Source organism: Elgaria multicarinata, chromosome 8 (assembly GCF_023053635.1).
Source record: "Elgaria multicarinata webbii isolate HBS135686 ecotype San Diego chromosome 8, rElgMul1.1.pri, whole genome shotgun sequence".
NCBI classification, from domain to species: domain Eukaryota; kingdom Metazoa; phylum Chordata; class Lepidosauria; order Squamata; family Anguidae; genus Elgaria; species Elgaria multicarinata.
The window spans coordinates 54,393,819-54,414,876 of NC_086178.1; the positions used below are offsets into that span (position 1 = coordinate 54,393,819).

Consider the following 21,058-nt stretch of genomic DNA (forward strand, 5'->3'; position numbering starts at 1 on the left):
TTACATTTCTATACCGCCTAATAGCTGAAGCTATTAGTTATACCTTAGGAACTTTCAATCCTGCAGTCATCAGTGGCATGAGTACAAAACTATAAGAATGTGCCTTACTCATGGGTGATTGTCCACAGGCAGGTGTTGAGATTCCACATGTTGAATTCTATCCTCACACCCATATGTGCATTCATGAATGCTCTGCATGCGCATACCATAGTTCATCACAAAAATATATAGGACAATGGTGGGGTGGAACCATAGGGATTAAGACAAATGAACAAATGAAAAATGGCATCAAACACTAACACCAACTGGTGCTGCCATCGTTCTCCATAGACAAAGCCCACAAGAATTTGAGATTATCAATGAGAATATAATTTAATATATATACAGTGCATAGTTGAACTGTGGAATTCACTACCACAAGATGTAGTGATGGCCACCAATTTGGATGGCTTTAAAAGGGGGTTGGATAAATTCCTGGAGAAGATTATCAATGGCTATTAGTCCTGATGCCTATGTGCTATGTACCTCCAGTATCAGAGGCAGTAAGCCTATATATACCAGTTGCTGGGGAACATGAGCAGGAGGGTGTTGTTGTATCCGTGTACTCCTTGTGAGTTCCTCGTTGACAGCTGGTTGGCCACTGTGTGAACAGAATGCTGGACTAGATGGTCTGATCCAGCATGGCTCTTCTAATGTTTTATAAATTCTGAAACAGTGCAAATTATGATGGTGTAAAATACAATGATACAGGAAAGCAAAATTATGAAGTATAAAAATCAGTGGTTCAAGGAGAAATGACAGGTATCCAGTACAATCCTGTTTTGAATTACCTTTATCAACAAGGTGTTGTTTTCCCCCCAGAATCACACTAATGATTACAGGAGCAACATCCTGCTCTCAGAAGGTTATTGAATGTTCTCAGCAAAAACATGCATAACTTCCTCTCTAAATGTTTACTATGTTTGTGAGAAGTCTTCTAGCTTTCTATTTCATATGAGCTTATTTATATAACCTGACTCTCCGTAGTCTGCAACAGCTAAGTACATTGTGCTGGCACTCTCCTTACTATCACCACTGTAGATATAAAATTGCCCCTTCATATATCAGTATGATTTTGAAGCTTGTGAATTGTGTAAATAAATAAATAAATAAATAAAACAGGAAAAACATCCAGCCCCTTAGTTCCACATCCAAATATTTATTCACATGACCTATCTGCAGGAGACATTCTTTAATACCCTATTACTGTGCCTTACAGTGGCAACAGATTTGATATGTGTAGTCAGAGCAAAGTTGAGTTCAGGTATTTTATTTATATATATCCCACCCTTCTGCACTCAAGGCAGCTAACAGTAAAACTCAAAACAAAATCTTAATTAAAACATAGCATAAAAAATGAATTTTAAAAAACTATCAAAGAAATAGGCAGCGCTAGCAATTTTTTAAAAAACAACAACTACATCCTATCAGCTTATAAACCACACAGTGTAGTGGTTTAAGTCTCTGTATATACTGGAACAACTTTACCTAGTTTCTTTCTGAGAGTTTTTAATGTTTCTTTATATTTTATTTATTTATTTATTTATGGATTTTTATGCCGCCATTCAGCCAAAAAAGGCTCTCATGGCGGCTTACAAAAGTATTTCTTGACAGTCCCTGCCCACAGGCTTACAATCTAAAAGACATGACACAAAAGGAAAGGGGATTGGGAGGGAGGAGGAGGAGGGGGGAAAGGAAAGCAAATTCAGGCACTACAATCTTAGTTGTAAAGTTCAGCAGTTACAGTTGACAGCAGGAGGGAGGGGGCTCTCAGCTGGAGCTGGACCCAGGCACGGTGGAGAGGTGCCTGGCTGCTGCTTCCTCCCTCTATGAGGTGCTTTGTATTTCTAAGGGTGATGGGCAGTCTACTTCTCTCTGTGTGAATGCTGGGTCAATTGACCAGTTTGCTGGAAACTCATTAAAAGTGTATGCAAGATGGTGTCTCCTGCTATTAGCTCTCCACAGAAACCATTCAGTGAGCCAAAATTTTCATTTGATGGTAAATCTGCAGTTTCTTGATCCATCCAATACTTATTCTCTACTAAATCTATTTCTCCTGTCACTGAGTCTCAGTAGTCCATTACTGATTTCTGAACTAAATTGGGTAGTGATTTTTTGGTTGAAGCTTTCTGAAGCTGGGCCTGGGTGATAACCATGCTGTATGGTGGTATATATTAATAGTATACAAAGTTATCAAAGCAATAATAGAAATTAAATTAAAAAGAAAAAAGCAGCATGTAAAATAAACTCCAAGAATTAAAGGGGGAACAATTTTATAAATCTTGAAGCACCAACCTCACTAAAAATTCTAAATGTAGGATATAGCATATAAGCAATCATCATCATCATCATCATCTTAAAACAGGTAAGCTCACAAAATTCTAAAACTAAAAATACGTCATATGTTATATGTAGACCAGGTAAGTATGTATAGAATTGCAGCACTAAAGGAGCTTGAATGTGCCACTGTGAACTTCTCGTGACCATCCTGGATAGGGATTTAAAAACAAAAAGGACTGTTCTTGTTTATTTCGTAAATGCAAAGAGGGAAGAGGAGAGTGACAGCGAGCGAGAGCTCCTGCGCCCACGTGACGCAGGGGGGCGGGCAATCAAGTCTCTCTCCCCCCGCACGTGACGGCGGTTTTCTGCTTGCCTTTGGGGGGGCTTCAGACGTGCGCGGCCGCCGCCGTCGTCCATCCTCTGCACCCAGCCGACGGGCGGATGTGACGTTTTGGGCCGCTAGGTTGCTGCGCAGTTCTCCAGAGAAGAGCGGACGAGAGAGACGGGAAGGTGCAGCCGGGAGGGACTTGGACTTGTGGTCGCGGCAGCTCCAGGCGGCATTAGCCCCTGCCCAGGCTCGGCCCCCTCCCGCCTCAGGCCCCGAGAGCGAGAGAGCGACAGCCGGGCTGGGGCCGCCGCCGCGACGAAGCGCCGCAGTTTGGTGAGTGAGCGAGCGAGCGCCGTCACCGCCTCGGCCCCTCCCCTCCTCCTCCTCAGCCCCGAAGGGGAGGGGGCTCTTATCGGTCCTTTTCACACCTGCCGCCCCCGGCCTTTGTCGCCTGTGGGGCCGCCCTGTAGGTTTCCTCCCCTGCTCCCGGCCTTCTTTACTCCCTGGCGTTGAAGTCTCCGCTCAAGGCCCCGGCCGGAGATGCTGGGCTGAGCCAAGGCCTCGGTCGAAGCGGAGCGCAAAACCCGCGCCCGCAGGCGACCCAGAACGCCTCAGCCGGCCCGAAGGCGAGGAGCCGGCCGAGCCTTCTTCGTTTCACGGCGTCCCTTTCCTCGATCGAATCGTGCTGCTCGAAGGCCCTGCTGTTCAGGCGCGCCGGATTGCCCTCGTTTCTCTTTCTCTCCGTTTGGGCAGGAGAGGTCACTTTAAAGGCTTTTCTTGGCCTAGCCTTAAGAGCGGCGGGGGCGGGTGGGCCTGGCCAAGGAAGTTGCTCGGGCGCAGGAAGAATCTGCATCTGGGCTTTCTTGGGCCGCTTCCTCTACGCTGGCGTTCGGTGGCATTCAGCGGCAACAAAGAAAACGGCATGTAAGGCATAAAACGGGTTTGCAGCAAATTTGAGATGGTTGCTCAGGGAGAAAATTGCACCCGTTACCCTGGCTGCCAATCTTTCAAGGCTCGCTCACTCAAAATGTGAGTGGGCTGCTTGGGTTTGCATATTTTAAGGCTGCCAGTCCTATGCACGTTAAGTTGCATTGAAATCAGGAATAGATAACTTCCAAATAAAAGTGCAGGGCCAGGCTACACAGCCCCACTTAATTCATTAAGACATGATTCCAAATAAGTATGCAGGATTGGGCTGCACATCACTTAATCTTGAATGCACATGCATGCACAGTACCAAGATTACTGTATTTCTTCAGGAACTGTTAAACCTGTAATGCAGATTCCTGCGCCCTAAACCTAGAGCACTGATTCTGGAGAAGTATGCAATATTGTAATTTTTTTAAAACAACAGAAATGTTGTCTTAGCCAGTTTAAATAGTAGATGCTCTTTAAATGGGATCTCTCCGTTGGAACTACTTTCTTTGCCCAGGACTTTGATATCTCTATGTGGGTGGAGTTGCACACTTTGACAGACTTCTGGGAAGGAGGCTAGAAACTGTGAATGTGAAACTGTTCACATATGTCTAATCCTAAACTAGGCCTTTATTCAAAATTCAAATGGTGAGAGAGTTTTAGTGCTTAAAACTAACTGCCAACATTGATTTCATTTTAAAATATAGAATGTACATAAATGTGCAGTTAATTATGCTTCTGTTTCTCTACCCAGCTTTCTCCATGATCATTTTTACAGTAAAAGTGGAGAGTTTATAAGCCCTTCAGAGTGCAATCCTATCAGATCTGCCCTTGATACTTCTAAACCTCTGAACTCTGAGGCTTATAGGTATCCAATGCAGAGTGGGAGGTGTAGCAGAGGCAGTCTTCGCCTCCACTGTACCTTGCACTTTGCAATTTAACTAGCTAGGCTTTTTTGCCCGTCTAGCTGAAGCGTCGGGGAAGGGAAGGGAGGGAGGCCAGGGTGGCCTGGGAATACAGCATCAGTTGTAATTGTAGTCCCACACACAGACTTAGAAAGACAGCCAGTGCAGTTCTCTCTGCGTCAACTGTGAGGGGGTGGGGAGCTCGGACTCCTGGGTCTGAGATCAAAGCACTGTCTCCAACCTTCGATCCAGGAATCCAAAATATCTAATGGACCCCTAGACTCTGTCTCGTGGGCATAGGATTGCTCCCCTAGACTGATTTGCAGTAGACTGATAGCATTTGCCTAAACCACTATCAAAATACTTTTTAATTTAGTGTTAAGCTGAAGAATTAGTTTGTGTTATGTAGGTGAATTTATTATTACATATGATTTGAGAGTTGCCTTAATGTTAACTTTTAAATTAACGTAAAGGCTTGAGCCAATCTCCAGCAGTTAAAACAGATAGTGTGATAAGGAAAACATTGCTCCTTTGGGCACTACCATGACTCCAACTTTGCTGGGAGGGTTTTTACTCTAAAAGTTGGTCGAAAAATAACTGAATTAAAATTGCTTTGTAAATTTCATAATTATATCTATAGTAGAATTGTATATATATTTATTTATGTACAGCATTTATGTACCACTCTACATCTAAACAGATTCTAAACAGATTCAGACAAATTTAGGCTTGATAAGAAAATTAATATTGTATCTATTTTAGTTTTTCCCAAATGTTCTGGGGACTTTTTTTCAGAAATACTTTTTTTCTTTTGGCCATTGCTTCTACATTTCTGGAAACTTTACATCTGTAGTTCCAGGCAACAGAATATTGTCATCTTTAGTTTTATGGCCAGCAGAAGAATCATCCTGACTTTCTTGGGCGAGGGAGTACAAGTGTCAGGCCTGTAACTTGCTTTGTAGGGTGCCCGCATATCTCATTAAGAAAAACAATTTTTATATTTTAATATCTGACCTACTATTAAAACTTAGTCAAATACACCTTGTTCTTTAAATTGACTACTTATATTTCACAAAAATGTAGGAGGAGGCATTTAAATGTAACCACAAATGTGAAATGATGATAGTAGCACCCTGCTACTTTGACCAGACCTTTTGTCTGCTCAAATATAATCTTGTAAAGAGGACTGTAATTGTATGTGACATAAAACTTCCAAGCTCATAAAACAGCAGCATTTCAAGTAGTGTTTTTGTGGGATGCATGTATATCACAGTACACAGACACACACACACTTTCTATCCATCAAACATCTTCAGCTCAGTTTGTTTTTTCATGTAGTTTTACAGCTAAATTCATGAAATAACACTGGAAAATTCTTATGTGGTGTTAATACCCAAGATATTTGTTGTACACAGAAGGTATTTTTTCTTGTTCAGCTCTGAAAGCTCTTCAGGTGAAAATGAAGAGAACTCAGTTGTGTGCACATTTCTGGTATTTGCATAACCAAGAATCATAGCTAGCATGTTACAAAATTTACTTTTTATATCATTTACACTGCCTCATGACAGGCTGTGATCCTCTCATCACTTATTTCAGAAGACTGCCATTGGCTTCCAGAAAGTGCTTCAGGTTATGTAGTTTCATGGTGCCTTTAATCTCTGGGACAGCTGCTAGTTTGAATAGAATAGCTTTCTTTCTCTTCATAGAATAGGAATATCATATAAATTCACTTGTATGCATGCACAAACTATACATCATACATATAGCTGAGCTCCCATTTGAAGCTAGGTCACTTATAGAGAATAGTACATTTTAGTTAAACCTCTGAAACAGTAGTCTGCAATTGCTTCATACCCAGAATCCATGTTTAACTATAACCTGCAGGATGAGACACACTTTAAACAATTCAACATACATATCAATCTGGCGTTTCTTTCTAGGATGACCAGACACAAGACTACAGAGATCTTTGTACCTTTAGTTGTATATAATTGGATCTTGGCAAATGTAGCTTGTCATGCAGAGATTAGAGAAGCTGCATCTACCAAAAAATGTCCTCTTCTGCACAACTGTGAAAGATGCAAATGCACTACCATCCTTTCAATCTGGTCACCTTCCCACTTCAACCAAAGGAGGAATTTGGCAGTTTTCATGTTTGCCATGTAACCCAAACCTGGACAAACCATGGTTAATCTTAAATATGGATTGGTTAAAACAAACAAACCTCAAATCATAGTTTCTAACCCTCACTTGTTTCAACTAACAATAGTCAAGGATAGATGCCACTTAAGGTTCTAAAAACCTGCTAAATGTCTGATGGATAAATTACTCCAGGGAATGGATGGGGAGGGAATGCATCTCTCTTCTGGATCTCGTGGCAGCTTTGGATACATTGCCCATGGTATTCTTCAGTGGTGCATGGCTAGATTGGGTTTGGGAGGCATGTAGTTGCCTCCCAAATCCAATCTAAGGGAGTTCTTGGTAAGTGATACTGGGGGACTTCTGTTCCATTCGGTAATCTTTGGCATACAAGTGTCACAAGGATTCTATCTTGTCTCCCATGCTTTTTGACATCAATGTGAAATGGCTGGGGTAAGTCATCTGAAAGTTTGGATTACAGTGATATGTTGGTGACATGTGGCTCTACCTCTGTTTTCCACGATGTGGAACTGTTTGGGGTTAACTTTGGGATGGATGAGGCAAACAAGCTGAAGCTCAATTCAGACAAAATGGAGACGCTGTGGGTAGGGAAATTGACTGGTCTGGGTAGGGGTGTGTTCAGTCAGTTCTGAATAGGGGTGTGTTCCCTCAAATGAAAAAGTTTGCAGTTTGGGGTTCGTCTGTATGTGGCACTATCTGTGGGGCATATGTGACAGTAGTAGCTAGGACTACCTTTTGCTATATGCAATCCTGCACCTAACCTTGGTCATGCATGGATGACCAAGGTTACATCCAGACCAGACTGCTGAAATGTGTTCTATGTGGGGCTGCTATTGAAGACTACTTGGAAACTTCAGATGCTGCAGAATGTGGCCAAGTAATGCAAATCAGTGCTTTGCTCTGTGTAAAGGCAAATTCCAGGTTTGCATGAAGATCTTTGGAGTGCAAAGCGATGTGAGGGTTGGGATATGGCCTTTCTAGTGATCCGTTCCCCCTTTAATAAAGAAATATTCTCTGGAGTAGAACAAGACTGTGAATAACTGTTTGCAGAAAGTAGTGTCAAAAGAAACTCATAGCCAGTTTCATTTATGTCAAGTGTTCTCATGTATAGTGCTTTAGGGTGAAATACCAACCATTAAACTCCTGATACTGACGGGTTGAATAAATGTGTTTAGTGTTGCACTGTTAGAGGCGTGTCCTTTTTTCTCCCTTATATAAATGAAAGGCCACTCAAAGAAATAGTTCCTTTTTTAGTTTTTAGAAAGCAGTATTTAAAATGATCTGGTGTAGTATTAGCAGATATGTTATAAAAAATGGCATAGCAAGTTTTAAGTGATATGTCTGATATAAAGAACTTCTTCAAAGAGGGGCTTTGTGACACACACATAACAGTGATAGCTGAGATGATGTAAGTAAACTTGGGATTTCTATTGTTTCATAGGACATTTGAACACTGATTAAAACACCATGTTGGTTTTCTAAACAAGTGACTTTTCCCCCTACAGTTTCTGAAATCATGAATCCTGTTTATAGTCCTGGATCTTCTGGGGTTCCCTATGCAAATGCCAAAGGAATTGGTTATCCAGGTATGTGACTGAATCTCTTAAATATTAATAAAATTGGACATTGAAGTAATTCTAATTTCGGGTTACAGTTTGTATGGAGAATGAGGAGTTACACACAAGCTGGCACCTTGGTTGCAAAAGATCAAAGCTACATTGCTGTTGACTGTACACATATCTGGAGAGAAAACTGGGGCTGAGTGACAACAAATGTAGTCTGCCTTTATTCTGTTGTGAGGCCTATCAGTATTCAATGTTTTTTGCTTAACACCAAAGGTGATTGCAAAACAGGAGAGAAGAAATAGGAAATCCCCCAAACAAATCTGCAATAAATTATGAGTCTCCATCATATATATATATATATAAAATTCTGTCTAATTTTAAAAGCAGCTAATGCAAATAATGAAAACTAACATTTGTTCTGATCAGCCAAAATCATACAATTTTTCTCAAATTGACAAGAAAAACAAGATAAAAAATTATCTCTGGGTGTTCTATACAATGGGTAGTACAATAAATAACAGATTAAACAGTGGGTTGTTTTTGGGCTATGCCATCTTCTGTCTTTCTTCAATTTGTGTACAGAGTGGAGAAGGCTTTTGGCTACATTTATGCTTCAGAAAGCTGCAAGACATCGATTTAAATGGCTGATCCCAGTTGTAGCTTAAAGATTTTTAACTAAACTTCCCTGTATGGCAACATACAAACCAACATACAAACGCACAGGGATGATCCTAAGACGATCCCCAGGATATTGGTTATGCCCTTAGTGTTCAAAATAATCTCATCACAGTTCAGCTAAATCACTTAGTATCTGATCTGAATTGCTCTGAATAGAACTGATTTGATAACATGTTTGTTCACTTGACAGATTAATCAGTATTGATCTTGCTTGTATTTGTATTACCCTAATAGATATATCATTTTGATGCAGTCTTAACTTCTGCCTTTTACTTAATACAGCATCCCTTTCTACAAGTGTATGACTGTAAAAGATTGTTTCTCTATATAGAAGTGGTGAATTTGCCAGAATAGTCTGGTACTGTTGTTTCACTTTAGATAGTGTTCCTCTTAAAAATATTAAAGGGTTATAAAATATTTCATAACTGTTAAAATACCTCCTGTTTTAAAAAAGTTAAGAGTGAGAATATATGATGGGGTGGCTATTAATACTTTCTAGAGATCCTTTGAGGACTAGTAACTGGAGTCGCCCTTTCCCCAACATATGCAGGAAAACATGCTGAAGGCAGGGGCGGAACCAAGGATAATCTTACAAAATGTTTATATAGAAAAGGGTTTAATGAAGGATGCCTATGCATTTCGGACAAAAACATCCTTCCTCAGGGTTTATTCAACAAGGTTTTTGTTGAATAAGCCCAGTTGTGCAAAAACCTTGTTGAATAAGCCCTGAGGAAGGACATTTTTGTCCAAAACGCGTAGGCATCCTTCATTAAACCCTTTTCTATATAAACATTTTGCAAGATTATCCTTGGTTCCGCCCCTGTCTTCAGCTTGTTTTTTCATTTTCCCCAACATAAGCTTCTCCCAAACAGTAAGGATTCCTGCTACCAGTGGTACTTAAAAATTGTGCCTATAAACTTCATAATAGTTCACCTTAAGCAACATAAAGCTGTTGACTCTCTAGGAGTAATTTAAAGCACCTTAATTTTAATCTTCAAATAGGATACCAAAGCAAAAGGGATTGAAAGCTTGTACTTCTCAGCTCCCATTTTCGATGTGTGGTAGTATTTGCAATACTGTCTTGTAAGATTTACATGCTTGTTTACAAGCCCACGACAGTGTTTACTATTCTGCCTGTTTATACATGTTAGCCATTTGTTTATTTATTGTTGTTGTTTAAAAAACTTTTTAAAGCCTCTCTGTTTAATAGCCTGGAGGAGATTAATACTCTCCACAGGTGACTACTAAGTAAGTATTTACTATTTTAGAATACTTTCCTATTGTATACACTCATTGGAAAGACTAGTGAGAATGAATGTGAAGGGCTCTGAACATTTAAGAAAAGAGTTATACTAGGTGGTATTAATATTAAAGGTCCTAGGATTACTATTTAGTAGCAAGTTTATGGGTCACTTATGGGAGGAGATCTCCTGATGGAACTACCAGTGCATCTATCAACTGATTTACTGTCACCAGGGTGGGAGGTGGAGGGTGGCAGATTTTCTTCATCCCATCAATTGTAGTCAATAGGAAGGAATTCTCTGGCGTAGGTTCCTGCTGGTCCCGTGAGTATATCGAGAAAATGACAGAGCTTTGGAAGTGGCGTACCTAGGCCTGGGCCCAACATTCCTAGCATGTGTGTCGTCATCCCCCCAGGCAGGTGGCAAACTGAGGGACCTTTGCCATGTCCCTCCAGAGGAACTCCCTCTCCACCAGTAGAGTAGCACTTAGGACACTTGCTAAGGCCCTTCAGCTAGCTTCTGGGTAAGTATAGGATTGCTACCTAAGGGTGTAATCCTATGCATGTTTAGACAGAAAAAAGTCCTCCAACTCCCAGCATGCCCCAGCTAGCCATGCAGGCTGTGATGCTGGGAGTTGTAGAACTTCTTTCTACCTAAACATACATAGGATTGCGTGTTAAGTGTATTTAACACTGTGTATTATGGGAAAGGGGGTTAAGCCTCTACTCGCCAACATATAAAAATAAGGTTTAGCAGAATGTAGAACCAAGTGCATGTATCCTTGTAGAGTTCTTTCAGAGTACTTTGCCTGGAGAGACCTAGAGTGGCTTTACACAGGACATCTGGCTGGCATCCACACTTGTACATCCACTAGGAAGCTGTGATCAACACACCCAGTGAAACAGATGCATAGCCACTTCAGATGTGACTGAGTAATTGTGGCTTATTCTTAATACATGCCATGTTAAATACCTTATAGAAGTTTTTCAGACAATGGCTATAGTTGCAAACGTGTACACACTTGTCTTGAGTACAAGTTTCATTGAATTTAGTGGGACTTCCAAGTAGACCTGTATGGGATTTCTCTGTGCATTACACAATAAATTCAGAGTTTATTTCAATTGTTTTTGGCAGACTGAAGCAGGGTATATACAACTACATTTACTCTGTAAATTTACTAGTGGTTGGCCATGGCTAGTCAAGTAATAATTTGATAGATACAAGACTTTTTTCCTAAATCATTGTTTAATATGTCTAATTACTGAAGCCACCTGAAAGATAATGGTATCTGCCTTTTTAAAAAACCTCCACCACCTGTATATGTAGATCTCTTCTGTTTCTGTTGTGATTTTAAAAGAACCCAGTGCAGTTCAATTAGCATACATTATTCCAATACATATTGTCTTATCTTTAGTTTAGTTTTTTAACCGTTTGTAATCCATCCACAGAATATTAGTTATTGGGCTGATTAGAAATGTAATAAAGAAATAAATTTGCTATTCAGCTTTCAGTCAAACAACTTTACATTTAATATTGGTAGTAAATGGACTGAGAGGAAATGGTTAGCAGCTGATGCCATGGGCCTAATCTACACCAAGCAGGATATTGCACTATGAAAGCAGTATATAAGAGACAGGATCCACTTTATAGCAGTATTGAAGTGCACTGACAACTGTTGGGGCCCATTGACACATACCATATACTGCTTTCATGGTGCTGTATCATGCTTGGCATGGCTCCTGCCTTTTATATACCGCTTTCATAGTGCTATATCCTGCTTGGTGTAGATTAGGCCCTGGCCTCTGTAGTGGCATCAATTTTACAGCAAGTGTGCTAAGGGCCATATAAAATATAGTAGTAGTGTATTCCCTACACAGAACGCTTACAGTCTGAAGCCTCTCCATATTAATTATGGGCTTGATTACATCACTAAGACATACTTCAAAGAAATTATGTTTAAGTTATTTTAACTAGTGCTGTGCTTGTTTGGCAGACAATAGTGGGAGTGCACTGTAAATAATTCTGAAAGTAACTTTCAAACATTTCCTCTCAGCTGGATTCCCAATGGGCTATGCAGCTGCTGCTCCTGCCTATTCTCCTAACATGTATCCTGCAGCAAATCCTACATTCCAAACAGGTTAGTATGCAGAGGTATTGTAGAAGTCAATCACTTAAAGTGTTAGATTATCTGTTTGCACCTATGGTGGAGTGGGTTCTGTCACAAAGGAACTGGGTTGCCAAGCTTTTTACTGTTTCAGGATTCCTGTGTCTGAAAATACTGCACGACAGGCAGAGGGGTAACAGGTATGGCTTTCCCCAGCATGGGCTGTACATGCTGGGTGTTGCTGCATCTTTTACATTTGCCTGCCATGCAGTCTGGAAAGACAGAAGAACCCAGTGACAACAAAATATGAGAACCCCACATGAACAGCTGACTTCCACTGGTTGCCATTGTAAGCCTTGCTCATGGCATGCATGGCACTGGAAACTAGAATACTTCCTTCCCTCTTCCATGTTGAATGGCTGCCTAGTTGCCTGTTGAGAAATATGGTGATAATAATTATTAATGGGGGTTTGGCTGCAAGAGTTCTTTAACTTAATGCTCGTTAGAGGATGAGAAATATGGTGATTCCACCTATGTACTGTACATGATTGGGGGCTTTGTACAACCATTCTTTTTCTTAATGGTTGCCAGTGTTGGGGAGATGGAGGGTATTCAGGTGTCCTTGGAGGCATGGTTTCCCTCACTGTATGAGGCCTCCCATTTACATGTATGGTGTGTGCCATGTACTTACAGCCACGTAGCTTGAGAAGGATTGGAATCTACATCCTGCAGCAACAGAGTTGAAGTTTTTGATGGTGTTTGCATTTTAGTTCTGCTGAAAGATTCTTGTGAGGCAGCTTTCCATAACCTAATGCCCTCTAGATTTTAACTCTCAACATCCCCAGCCAGCACTTTACGTTAATTTAAATTTAAAATGGCATAATGACATCTGTACACTGTCCTAACTTGGAGTTATGCTGATGTTTAGTAGTAATACTAAACTTGTCCTGCTGGCCTTAGTATAGGATTGCCTATTAATTAAGCCTGCTTTATCAGTGTTGCAAAAGATTTTTAGTTTGCCATGGTTAAATTGAATTTTTAATAGTTCAGATATTGTCTTTAATGCATTTACATTGTTTTTAAAGTGCTGTATGCTTCTTACTCAGTGGCAACATCAAGCTAAATACATGAGTTACATTGAAGCAGGGCTATAATCAAGGGGGTCATGAATCTGCTAAACATCCCAAAACGAAATACAAATTCTAATTTCAACCACTATAAATTTTGCAGAGTGGACAGATGTGTAAAATCTCATCAGTAGTGGTGAGATTTTCCTAAAGCACATATATGAGTTAGAATGGTTTAATAGAAATCTTGTAGACTGTGCAGATGTACTCCATATATTTGTGCCCCAGAGTTTAAAATCTTAACCAAGGTATTGGCTAAGATTTTAACAAAATCTTAGATTTGGTTAAAAAACTTACATTTGGTTGCCTCTGTTTATGCAGGTTATACACCAGGCACACCATATAAAGTCTCTTGTTCACCCACCAGCGGTGCTGTGCCTCCCTATTCTTCATCACCCAACCCCTACCAAACTGCAGTGTATCCGGTTCGAAGTGCCTATCCACAGCAGAATCCATATGCACAGGTAAAAAGTACAAATATTGTTTGCATTAGTTCTGTAACAGATGGAATGGCATTGGTTCTACCTTTATGGTGTTTTGTATGCAAACAGTGGCTGCATTTGCCGATAAATCAGCATTGCTGAGAATTCTAGGTCCACGAACAGCATGCTAGTGTACACTGCCTGATGACTCCTGCTTGGCTTCTCCTGTCAGCCGAAGTGCCTAAGCTAATCAGAAAGCAAAACCTTAGGGTTGAATCTGAATTGAGACCACTGGTTGTCACTCCCTTAGCAAGCCAGGGTCTGAAGCCAAGGTTTATTGTTTTCTAATTCCTGGGTTCAGGTTCATGATAAGCCAGAAGTTCTGATTCAGGCATAACACTGCGCTTTTGCTTCCCAGCTGCTCCCACTGGTGGGAGGCACCAATTAAAATTTATCAGGCAGCATGCACCAGCACACTACTTGTGAACAATAAGCCAGGATTCTCTGCAATTCTGGCTTAGTGTGTGAACATGGTTCAGAAAATAGGCATTTAGATCTCATTTTCTCTCCATTCTCGCATATATCTTTTAAGTTTATGCACTTGTTTTTAGAAAAATGTGGTGTAGTTGGTTTTACTGTGTTAAATATAGTACTAACACTTTTTGACATTTGTAATGCAATTAGTGACAATCAACATTTTTTCTTCTTCCCCCGTGTCTATAAACTGATTTTTTTGCCTCTAGTAATATATTTGACAATACTGAAATGTATTCATGGAATTTTCCGTCATAATAGGGAAATATCCTTACTACATTTCCTTACAAAATGAACATGAACAAGATTTTGTTGTTGTTGTTGCTGTTACTCATCAAAACAATATTTTGTAAAGGGGATATCGTAAAGATTTTAACATATACGTAAATCATTTTCTTAAGTGCTGGCGCACATAATGACAAAATGGATGACCTTGTATTATCTTAAAGGGGGATGGTGAAAAACATGATTTTGGGGACAATGATGAAGGCTGTATTTCTTGATATCAGGATTGAAAGTTTACAAAACAAACTAAGGGGCTGTTTGCACGTTAAAAAGTGATGGGTTGGCAGCTTACCCGTTTCTTTTGCTTTACAGCACAACCCACAACCCAGCATAAATCAACCCCTTCTTGGTTTTTGCAAAGTGACATGCAAACCCAGACCGTTGGATTGTTTAGGGTTGAAACAATTCAGCAGTTAATCCATGGTATGTTGTCACATTAACTGCTAGGTTGTTTAGCCCCTAAACAGCCCAGTGGTCTGGGTTCACACCACAATCATGCTCCACAATCTACAAAGGACCCAGTTGTGGTTTGTGGGGTGAAATAGGAAAAGGCAGGTGCGATGCAGGCAGCCGCGCCCCCCCCCCATGCATAGCAACCCATTATGTTTGTTTGTTTTTTATGGGTTGCCATTACGTGTGAACCAGGTTTAAGATACGGTCTCTGTGCACATGGTTTGAAGGCACATGAAGCAGCACTCTTGCTGAAGCTGATCAGATCTGGGTCTGGCCAGTACTTGGATGGCAGACTGCCTGGGAATCCTGTGTTTGGATTCCTGTGTATATTTCATGGAAGAAAGATGTATATGATAAGTAAATACTAATATACAAAATCATTTACCTTTAAAATGGGGCCTTAAATGATTTTCAAGATGGATAAAATCATTTGCTAAAATCTCTCACCTCATATTTTCCTTTCTTCAGTTAAAAGGCTCCCTTTTATCACTTCCTCAATCCCTCCCAGCTCCAGGCTGGACCTACTTTTCTTCAGTGTCCCAGAACTACTCCACCTCATCTCTGCTCATGAATGACTTTTCAGGCCTAGTTCTCACGGAGGTGGTAAGCTTATATGTGGGCTTCACTGTGCAGCTGGCAACTGGTGACTCACATGTGCCTCCATGCAAAAGATTCACTGTGCATGAAGAGAATCGTTTGAGAAAACTAGACCAGAACCCTGTGTGTAGGAATCTTTTTGAAATGAAAAGAATGAGTCCCCACCTTTTGCACCTAGATGTCGGTTTAGTTACCTGTATGTATATCCTTTTTACAAACTGTTACAGTGGGAACACTTCAGATTGAAATCATGTGCACACGTACCTTTGAATAAGTCTCATGGGTATGAGTATGTTACTTGCAAGTAAAGATGCATAGAAACAGAAGCTTAGGAATGTGCTCCCAATTTAAAAGTTTTTGTTTCCTCCTAAGAGAGAAATAGTTGCAAATCCAAAGAACAGACCTAAACTTCCAGATTCTGAATTCTGAATGACTGCCTTGCAGCATGCAGGATAAGGTAAACAGGGGGGAAAAGATAATCATGATGTGCTAAACTAGGATAGATCATCAAGCTGATACAGTTAGGGAATCTCAATACAAAGGCAGCTACGCTTTTTGTAAAACAAAATAGGAAGCTTGAGAGTACTATAAGTTCAATGAGTGATGAATGAAATGTGTGTATTTTGTCTATAAATATGTGTCCTGCTTTTCTTTTTAAGGGCTTAGTTGCCATTCTGAGTTGTAATGTAAGGAAAAAGCTAATTTCCCATTACAAAAATGGAGTGTTGTCTCTCCCTGTTTACATCTGTGCAGTTAATGGCCTTTTTTTCCAAATCTGAGTGCCCTTTCAGTGTGTGAGCAGTAGAAAGGATTTTAATAAGCCAACATTTTTTTCAACAGCAAGGCACTTACTACACACAGCCTTTATATGCAGCACCACCCCACGTAATTCATCACACTACAGTTGTGCAGCCCAATGGAATGCCAGCCACTATGTATCCAGCGCCAATACCACCCCCCAGAGGAAATGGTGTCACCATGGGAATGGTGGCTGGGACCACAATGGCAATGTCAGCAGGTACATGAAATTTTGTTATATTCTCATCATGGACATTGTTGGTGTCGCAGTTCACTTTACACCTATCAATGTGACCAACCTGAGGATTACATAATAATAAATAAATAAATGAAATCTGTTGCTCATCTACTTAAGTAGTTTAACATGATATTTGAGACAGAATTGTAGCTGTATACATTAATCCAATTCTAGTGCCATTCATCAAGTATGAAATATATTTATAAAGCAGGAAAACATTGCTGCCCAGAGGATGTAAAAGTATTTGGGGTCATGGATGGAGTCTATCCATCTAGTTCAGGGATGGGCGGCTTGTCCTCCAAATGTTTTTACCTACAATTCGTCATTCCTCACCACTGGATATGCTATAGGGCTGTTGGGTGTTGTAGGTCAAAACATCTGGAGGGCCACAACTTGCCCACCCCTGGCCTAGTTCAAATCTTGCTTATGCCATGTTACTCGCTAGGTGGTCTTGGACAAGACACTCTATATTAGTTCCTAATTAGATAGGATGATGGTGCCTTACTGCACACACCATAGGATGATGGTGCCTTACTGCACACAGCCTTTTTATGCTGCATATAAAGGGGAAGCAAAAAAGGCTGCTAATTTGAAAATTATGTTCTCTGAAACTACAAAATAAGTTCCAATGACTATTGTGACTTCCAAACTGCATCTACATGGTGAAGGGTGTATTAAAGCAGTTAATTATGAAAATACTTCTTTTTCCTCACCAGGTACCTTGTTGACAACACATTCCCCAACTCCTGTAGCTCCACACCCAGTTACAATGCCCACTTATCGGGCCCCAGGAACTCCAACTTATAGCTACGTGCCCCCACAGTGGTGATTACCACACAGTGTGAGTATTGGCATATTTGTAATAATCGCAGTACGAGTCACAAGATGGGCTAACCTTTTTGGAGGATGTTGATAGTTCAGAGGTGCTCTGTAAATGGCAGATGTGGATCCCCCCCCCCAAAAAAATGCTCCTTGTTTCCTTCCTTACCAGGAAAGGATGTTTTCCAAGCATAACTATCTGTCTTTCTGGAGAGAATCTTATAGCCTTAAAGTTCATACAGTTTTTCATTTGATACAAAATAAATTGTTACTTTACTTCAGCAAATAGCAAGGTTCACTTAAGGTCCCTCCTATGTCCTACTTGAGCCCACATGGAAGTTTTAACATAGTAATTCTCAAATTCAACATTGGATTGGGAATTGGGAATTACAGATGAGAATTAGCTGTGACTAATGTCTATGTCTTCTCTTAATAAGACCCAGCAGGTGATGATATACAACCCCCTTCCTTAAAATTGCCTATTACCTTAAAATTAAAACACCTTGTGGTCGCTGCTAATTGACTAAAGTGGGCCATTTACCACTGATGTTTGCCTTCTGTACTAAGTTATTGAGATGGAAAGGTAACAAGTAAATGATTTAATAAAAATGGTTCCAGAATAAAAAAATGAAAAACACAAAATTGAGCATAGGCTTAAGCAGCAAGCAGCATGAAAGAGATCTCTCTGTCTTTCCAAGGGTTCCACTGAAGAATACTGTTTTAACCTGCTACCCAAAGCTCAGTGGAGAAGAACCCAGGTGCATCTCCCTAGGGAGGGGCTTAGGCTCTACTAACAAAGGCCTCAAATCTTATCATTAGCCATGTACCTTAGGTGATGGGGGTACATGGAGCACAGATGATTTTTGTTAGCGGTGGGTTAATATGGGAGTAGGTGGTTCTTGAGATACCTTGTCTCCAGATATTTCAGGGTTTCAAAGTTCAATACCTGCACTCTGGCTTGACTCTGGAAACCATCTAGATATCAGTAGAGCTGGTACAGTATTGGAGCAATATTCAGCAAGCAACAGTCATAAACTTTTCCACTGCATTCTGAGTCAGTTGTAGTTTCTGAGGACCTTTCAGAAAGCTGTCCCATGTTGAGTGCATTGTAATAACCTAACATCACTGTTACCAGGGCACAAATGACAGTGGCCAGATCCTTCCTAACTAGGAGAAGCTGTAGCCTAAATTGGAGGGCACCAGGTTGCTTACCACTACCCTGAGAGGTGTTCCTTTTTAAGGGAAACCCTTGCCACTGCCTCTTTCCAAGTCTGTAGGGACTGCAGGACTCTTTTGCTGCCTGCTCTACCCTAAAAGCCCAGCTTTCATTTTCCGCCCCCTTTAATTAGCCTGAAAGAGAAAGGTCAAAAGTATATATTGTTTTCCTCATTTGTCCAAGCAACTCTACCCATGTTCTCAGGCTGTTGATATCTGTCGTATATTCCTGAGGAAGCACGATGGATGCATTCAGGCAATAGTTATTTCTAGTGTTTGAAGTGCCTTTTTATATATGAACCGTGTTTTGAGAATGAACGGACACCCTCCTGCCTTTTAATTGATTGATTTCATTGACACAATTTCATCCATATATAAAATATCTGAATCATGGGATTCCTTGTTTTTCTGGTATACAGTTTGGGTAAATTTTGAAAATGAAATCCAAGTAGTATTGAGGAGGCATACAGAAGAAGAGGTCTGTTCTTGCTGTGAAATAAAAGTAAAGTTGTGTGTTCTTCATGGATCTGTGTAATCCAACGGATCTAAGTGCAGAAATAACTGTGCAGCATTTGAATGGAATCTGTATTTTAAATGAAGAATAGATCTTGTGGCATTTAGCCAGAGTGAGACCGTGTCTGGGTTCAGACAACATGATAACCAGTGGTGGTTTAAATAGTCGACGGTTGGTTATTTAATCCACCATGGGTTATCGTGTTGTGTGGAGGGAGGTTTTTTTAACAAACAGTTGGTTATTTAGCCAAAATAACCAACGTAAATAACCAGTGCTGTGCAGAGTTGGCTATTTGAACCACCATTGGTTATCATGTTGTGTGGAGGGCACCATTGGTTATTTCCTTGGCCACCATTGGTTATTTCGTCAGCCACAGAGTCACAAGGTCAAAGCGGTGGCTGCTGCTCTAATCCAGTTGACAGGATAGATTTTCGGCAGCAATGGCTGAATGGGATACTAGTGGGAGGACTGAGTGGGTAGAGAGTGCAGGGCCTGAGTGAGTCAACTCAGCGTGGACTAATAGTCAACTAGTCAACTCAGTGCTGATCCTAATCCACACCACAGTTGTGTGATGGAGTACCCCCTAGATAAACCACTGTCAAGTTGATTATTACCCTACCATTGACTATCATGTCTGAATGCAGCTAGTATTTAATTGCCTTCTTGCCCTCCTATGAATGCAGGTTTGAAGATGGGAGATATGCAATCAAGTAACTGAGGTTTAAAAGTTGGTGCTGAAGCCCTCATGCCTCCAACCAGGACTTACTTCTTCTGAATGCTTGCAACCCTTTGCTAAACACTAATTCCAGATCACTGAAGATTTCCCAGTGCTGCATATCTTACATCTTGGAACTCCAGCAGTTAGTCTTAAAGCAAATCCTGTTTTGTGGACTGTCTTGCAATTTTTAGCTAATTATAATGATTAAAGGGAGTATAAATTTATTGATCATATCTAGTTGAATGCATGTCAAAAACTCACAAAGCTTGCTCAATCTACCTGCTGTGACTGATGCAAAAACCGTCATATGCAAAATCCAAAGGAGCCGAAAAGTATTTTACAATTTGTATCACTAATGCACTGTTGTAATGTATGCAGGGTCTTAAGAGGTAGAATTGTGACAGTGATTTTTTTTCATAGATATACATTAGCAAGTGCTTTGACCTTTTAAGGTTGATGAAGGCACCAGTTAAAAGGGGCACAGTTAAGTGATATTTTCCTTTCCTAGTTCAGTGACTGGAAAATGAGTTTGTAGTTTGTAGCAATCTTACAGAGGATCAGTTTACGATGTGTACGTTTTCCATTCCCCTTTTTTCCTTTGGGATTCAGTGTTATACGGACATTCTTAAATACAAGAATGAAATTTTATGGGAAATGTGTGGCTATCAGTGAAAAAAGCATTCTGTCCTTCTGTCTAAATCATCAAGGCATACTTATTTCATTGGAATGTTAGGTAGAAAAGGGTTGACCTCCTAGGAAAATAAGTTTTTAGTGATTGATATGTCCAGAAGAGATTTCAACACTGCCGGTAGAATCAACTTTCCTTTGGTTTCAGTTTTTTCCCCTAAGAAAATGTACTAGTCCTGGTCAGCTAAAAAAAATGCAGTTTGAACCAACTTGGTTTTGTAAAATGTACTAGTGTCAATATTTTAGAGTCAATAGAAAGGAATTCAACATGTTCTAAAGAAAGCTTCCGTGTCTGATATATTAAACAGCTTTGTTCCCTTGTAGCATGGATTATAAACAAAGTGTCGTAGGAGTTGTTAGGATATCAAAGTTTTTTTTTTAAAAAAAGAAGGTAATACCAAATTAAAAAGTGATCAGCGTTATTCTATGGTAATAG

General features: G+C 40.3%; 1 protein-coding gene across 1 annotated transcript; it reads left to right on the forward strand.

The window, feature by feature from the left end:
* Positions 1–2,691: 2,691 nt before the first annotated feature.
* Positions 2,692–20,159, forward strand: FAM168B (family with sequence similarity 168 member B). The gene is made up of 7 exons (XM_063132446.1): positions 2,692–2,980; positions 8,133–8,213; positions 12,165–12,248; positions 13,664–13,806; positions 16,474–16,651; positions 17,386–17,510; positions 19,901–20,159. The coding sequence occupies exons 2-6, from the start codon at positions 8,144–8,146 to the stop codon at positions 17,496–17,498; spliced, it is 588 nt and encodes a 195-aa protein (XP_062988516.1). The 5' UTR covers positions 2,692–2,980; positions 8,133–8,143; the 3' UTR covers positions 17,499–17,510; positions 19,901–20,159.
* The last annotated feature ends 899 nt before the right edge of the window (positions 20,160–21,058 follow it).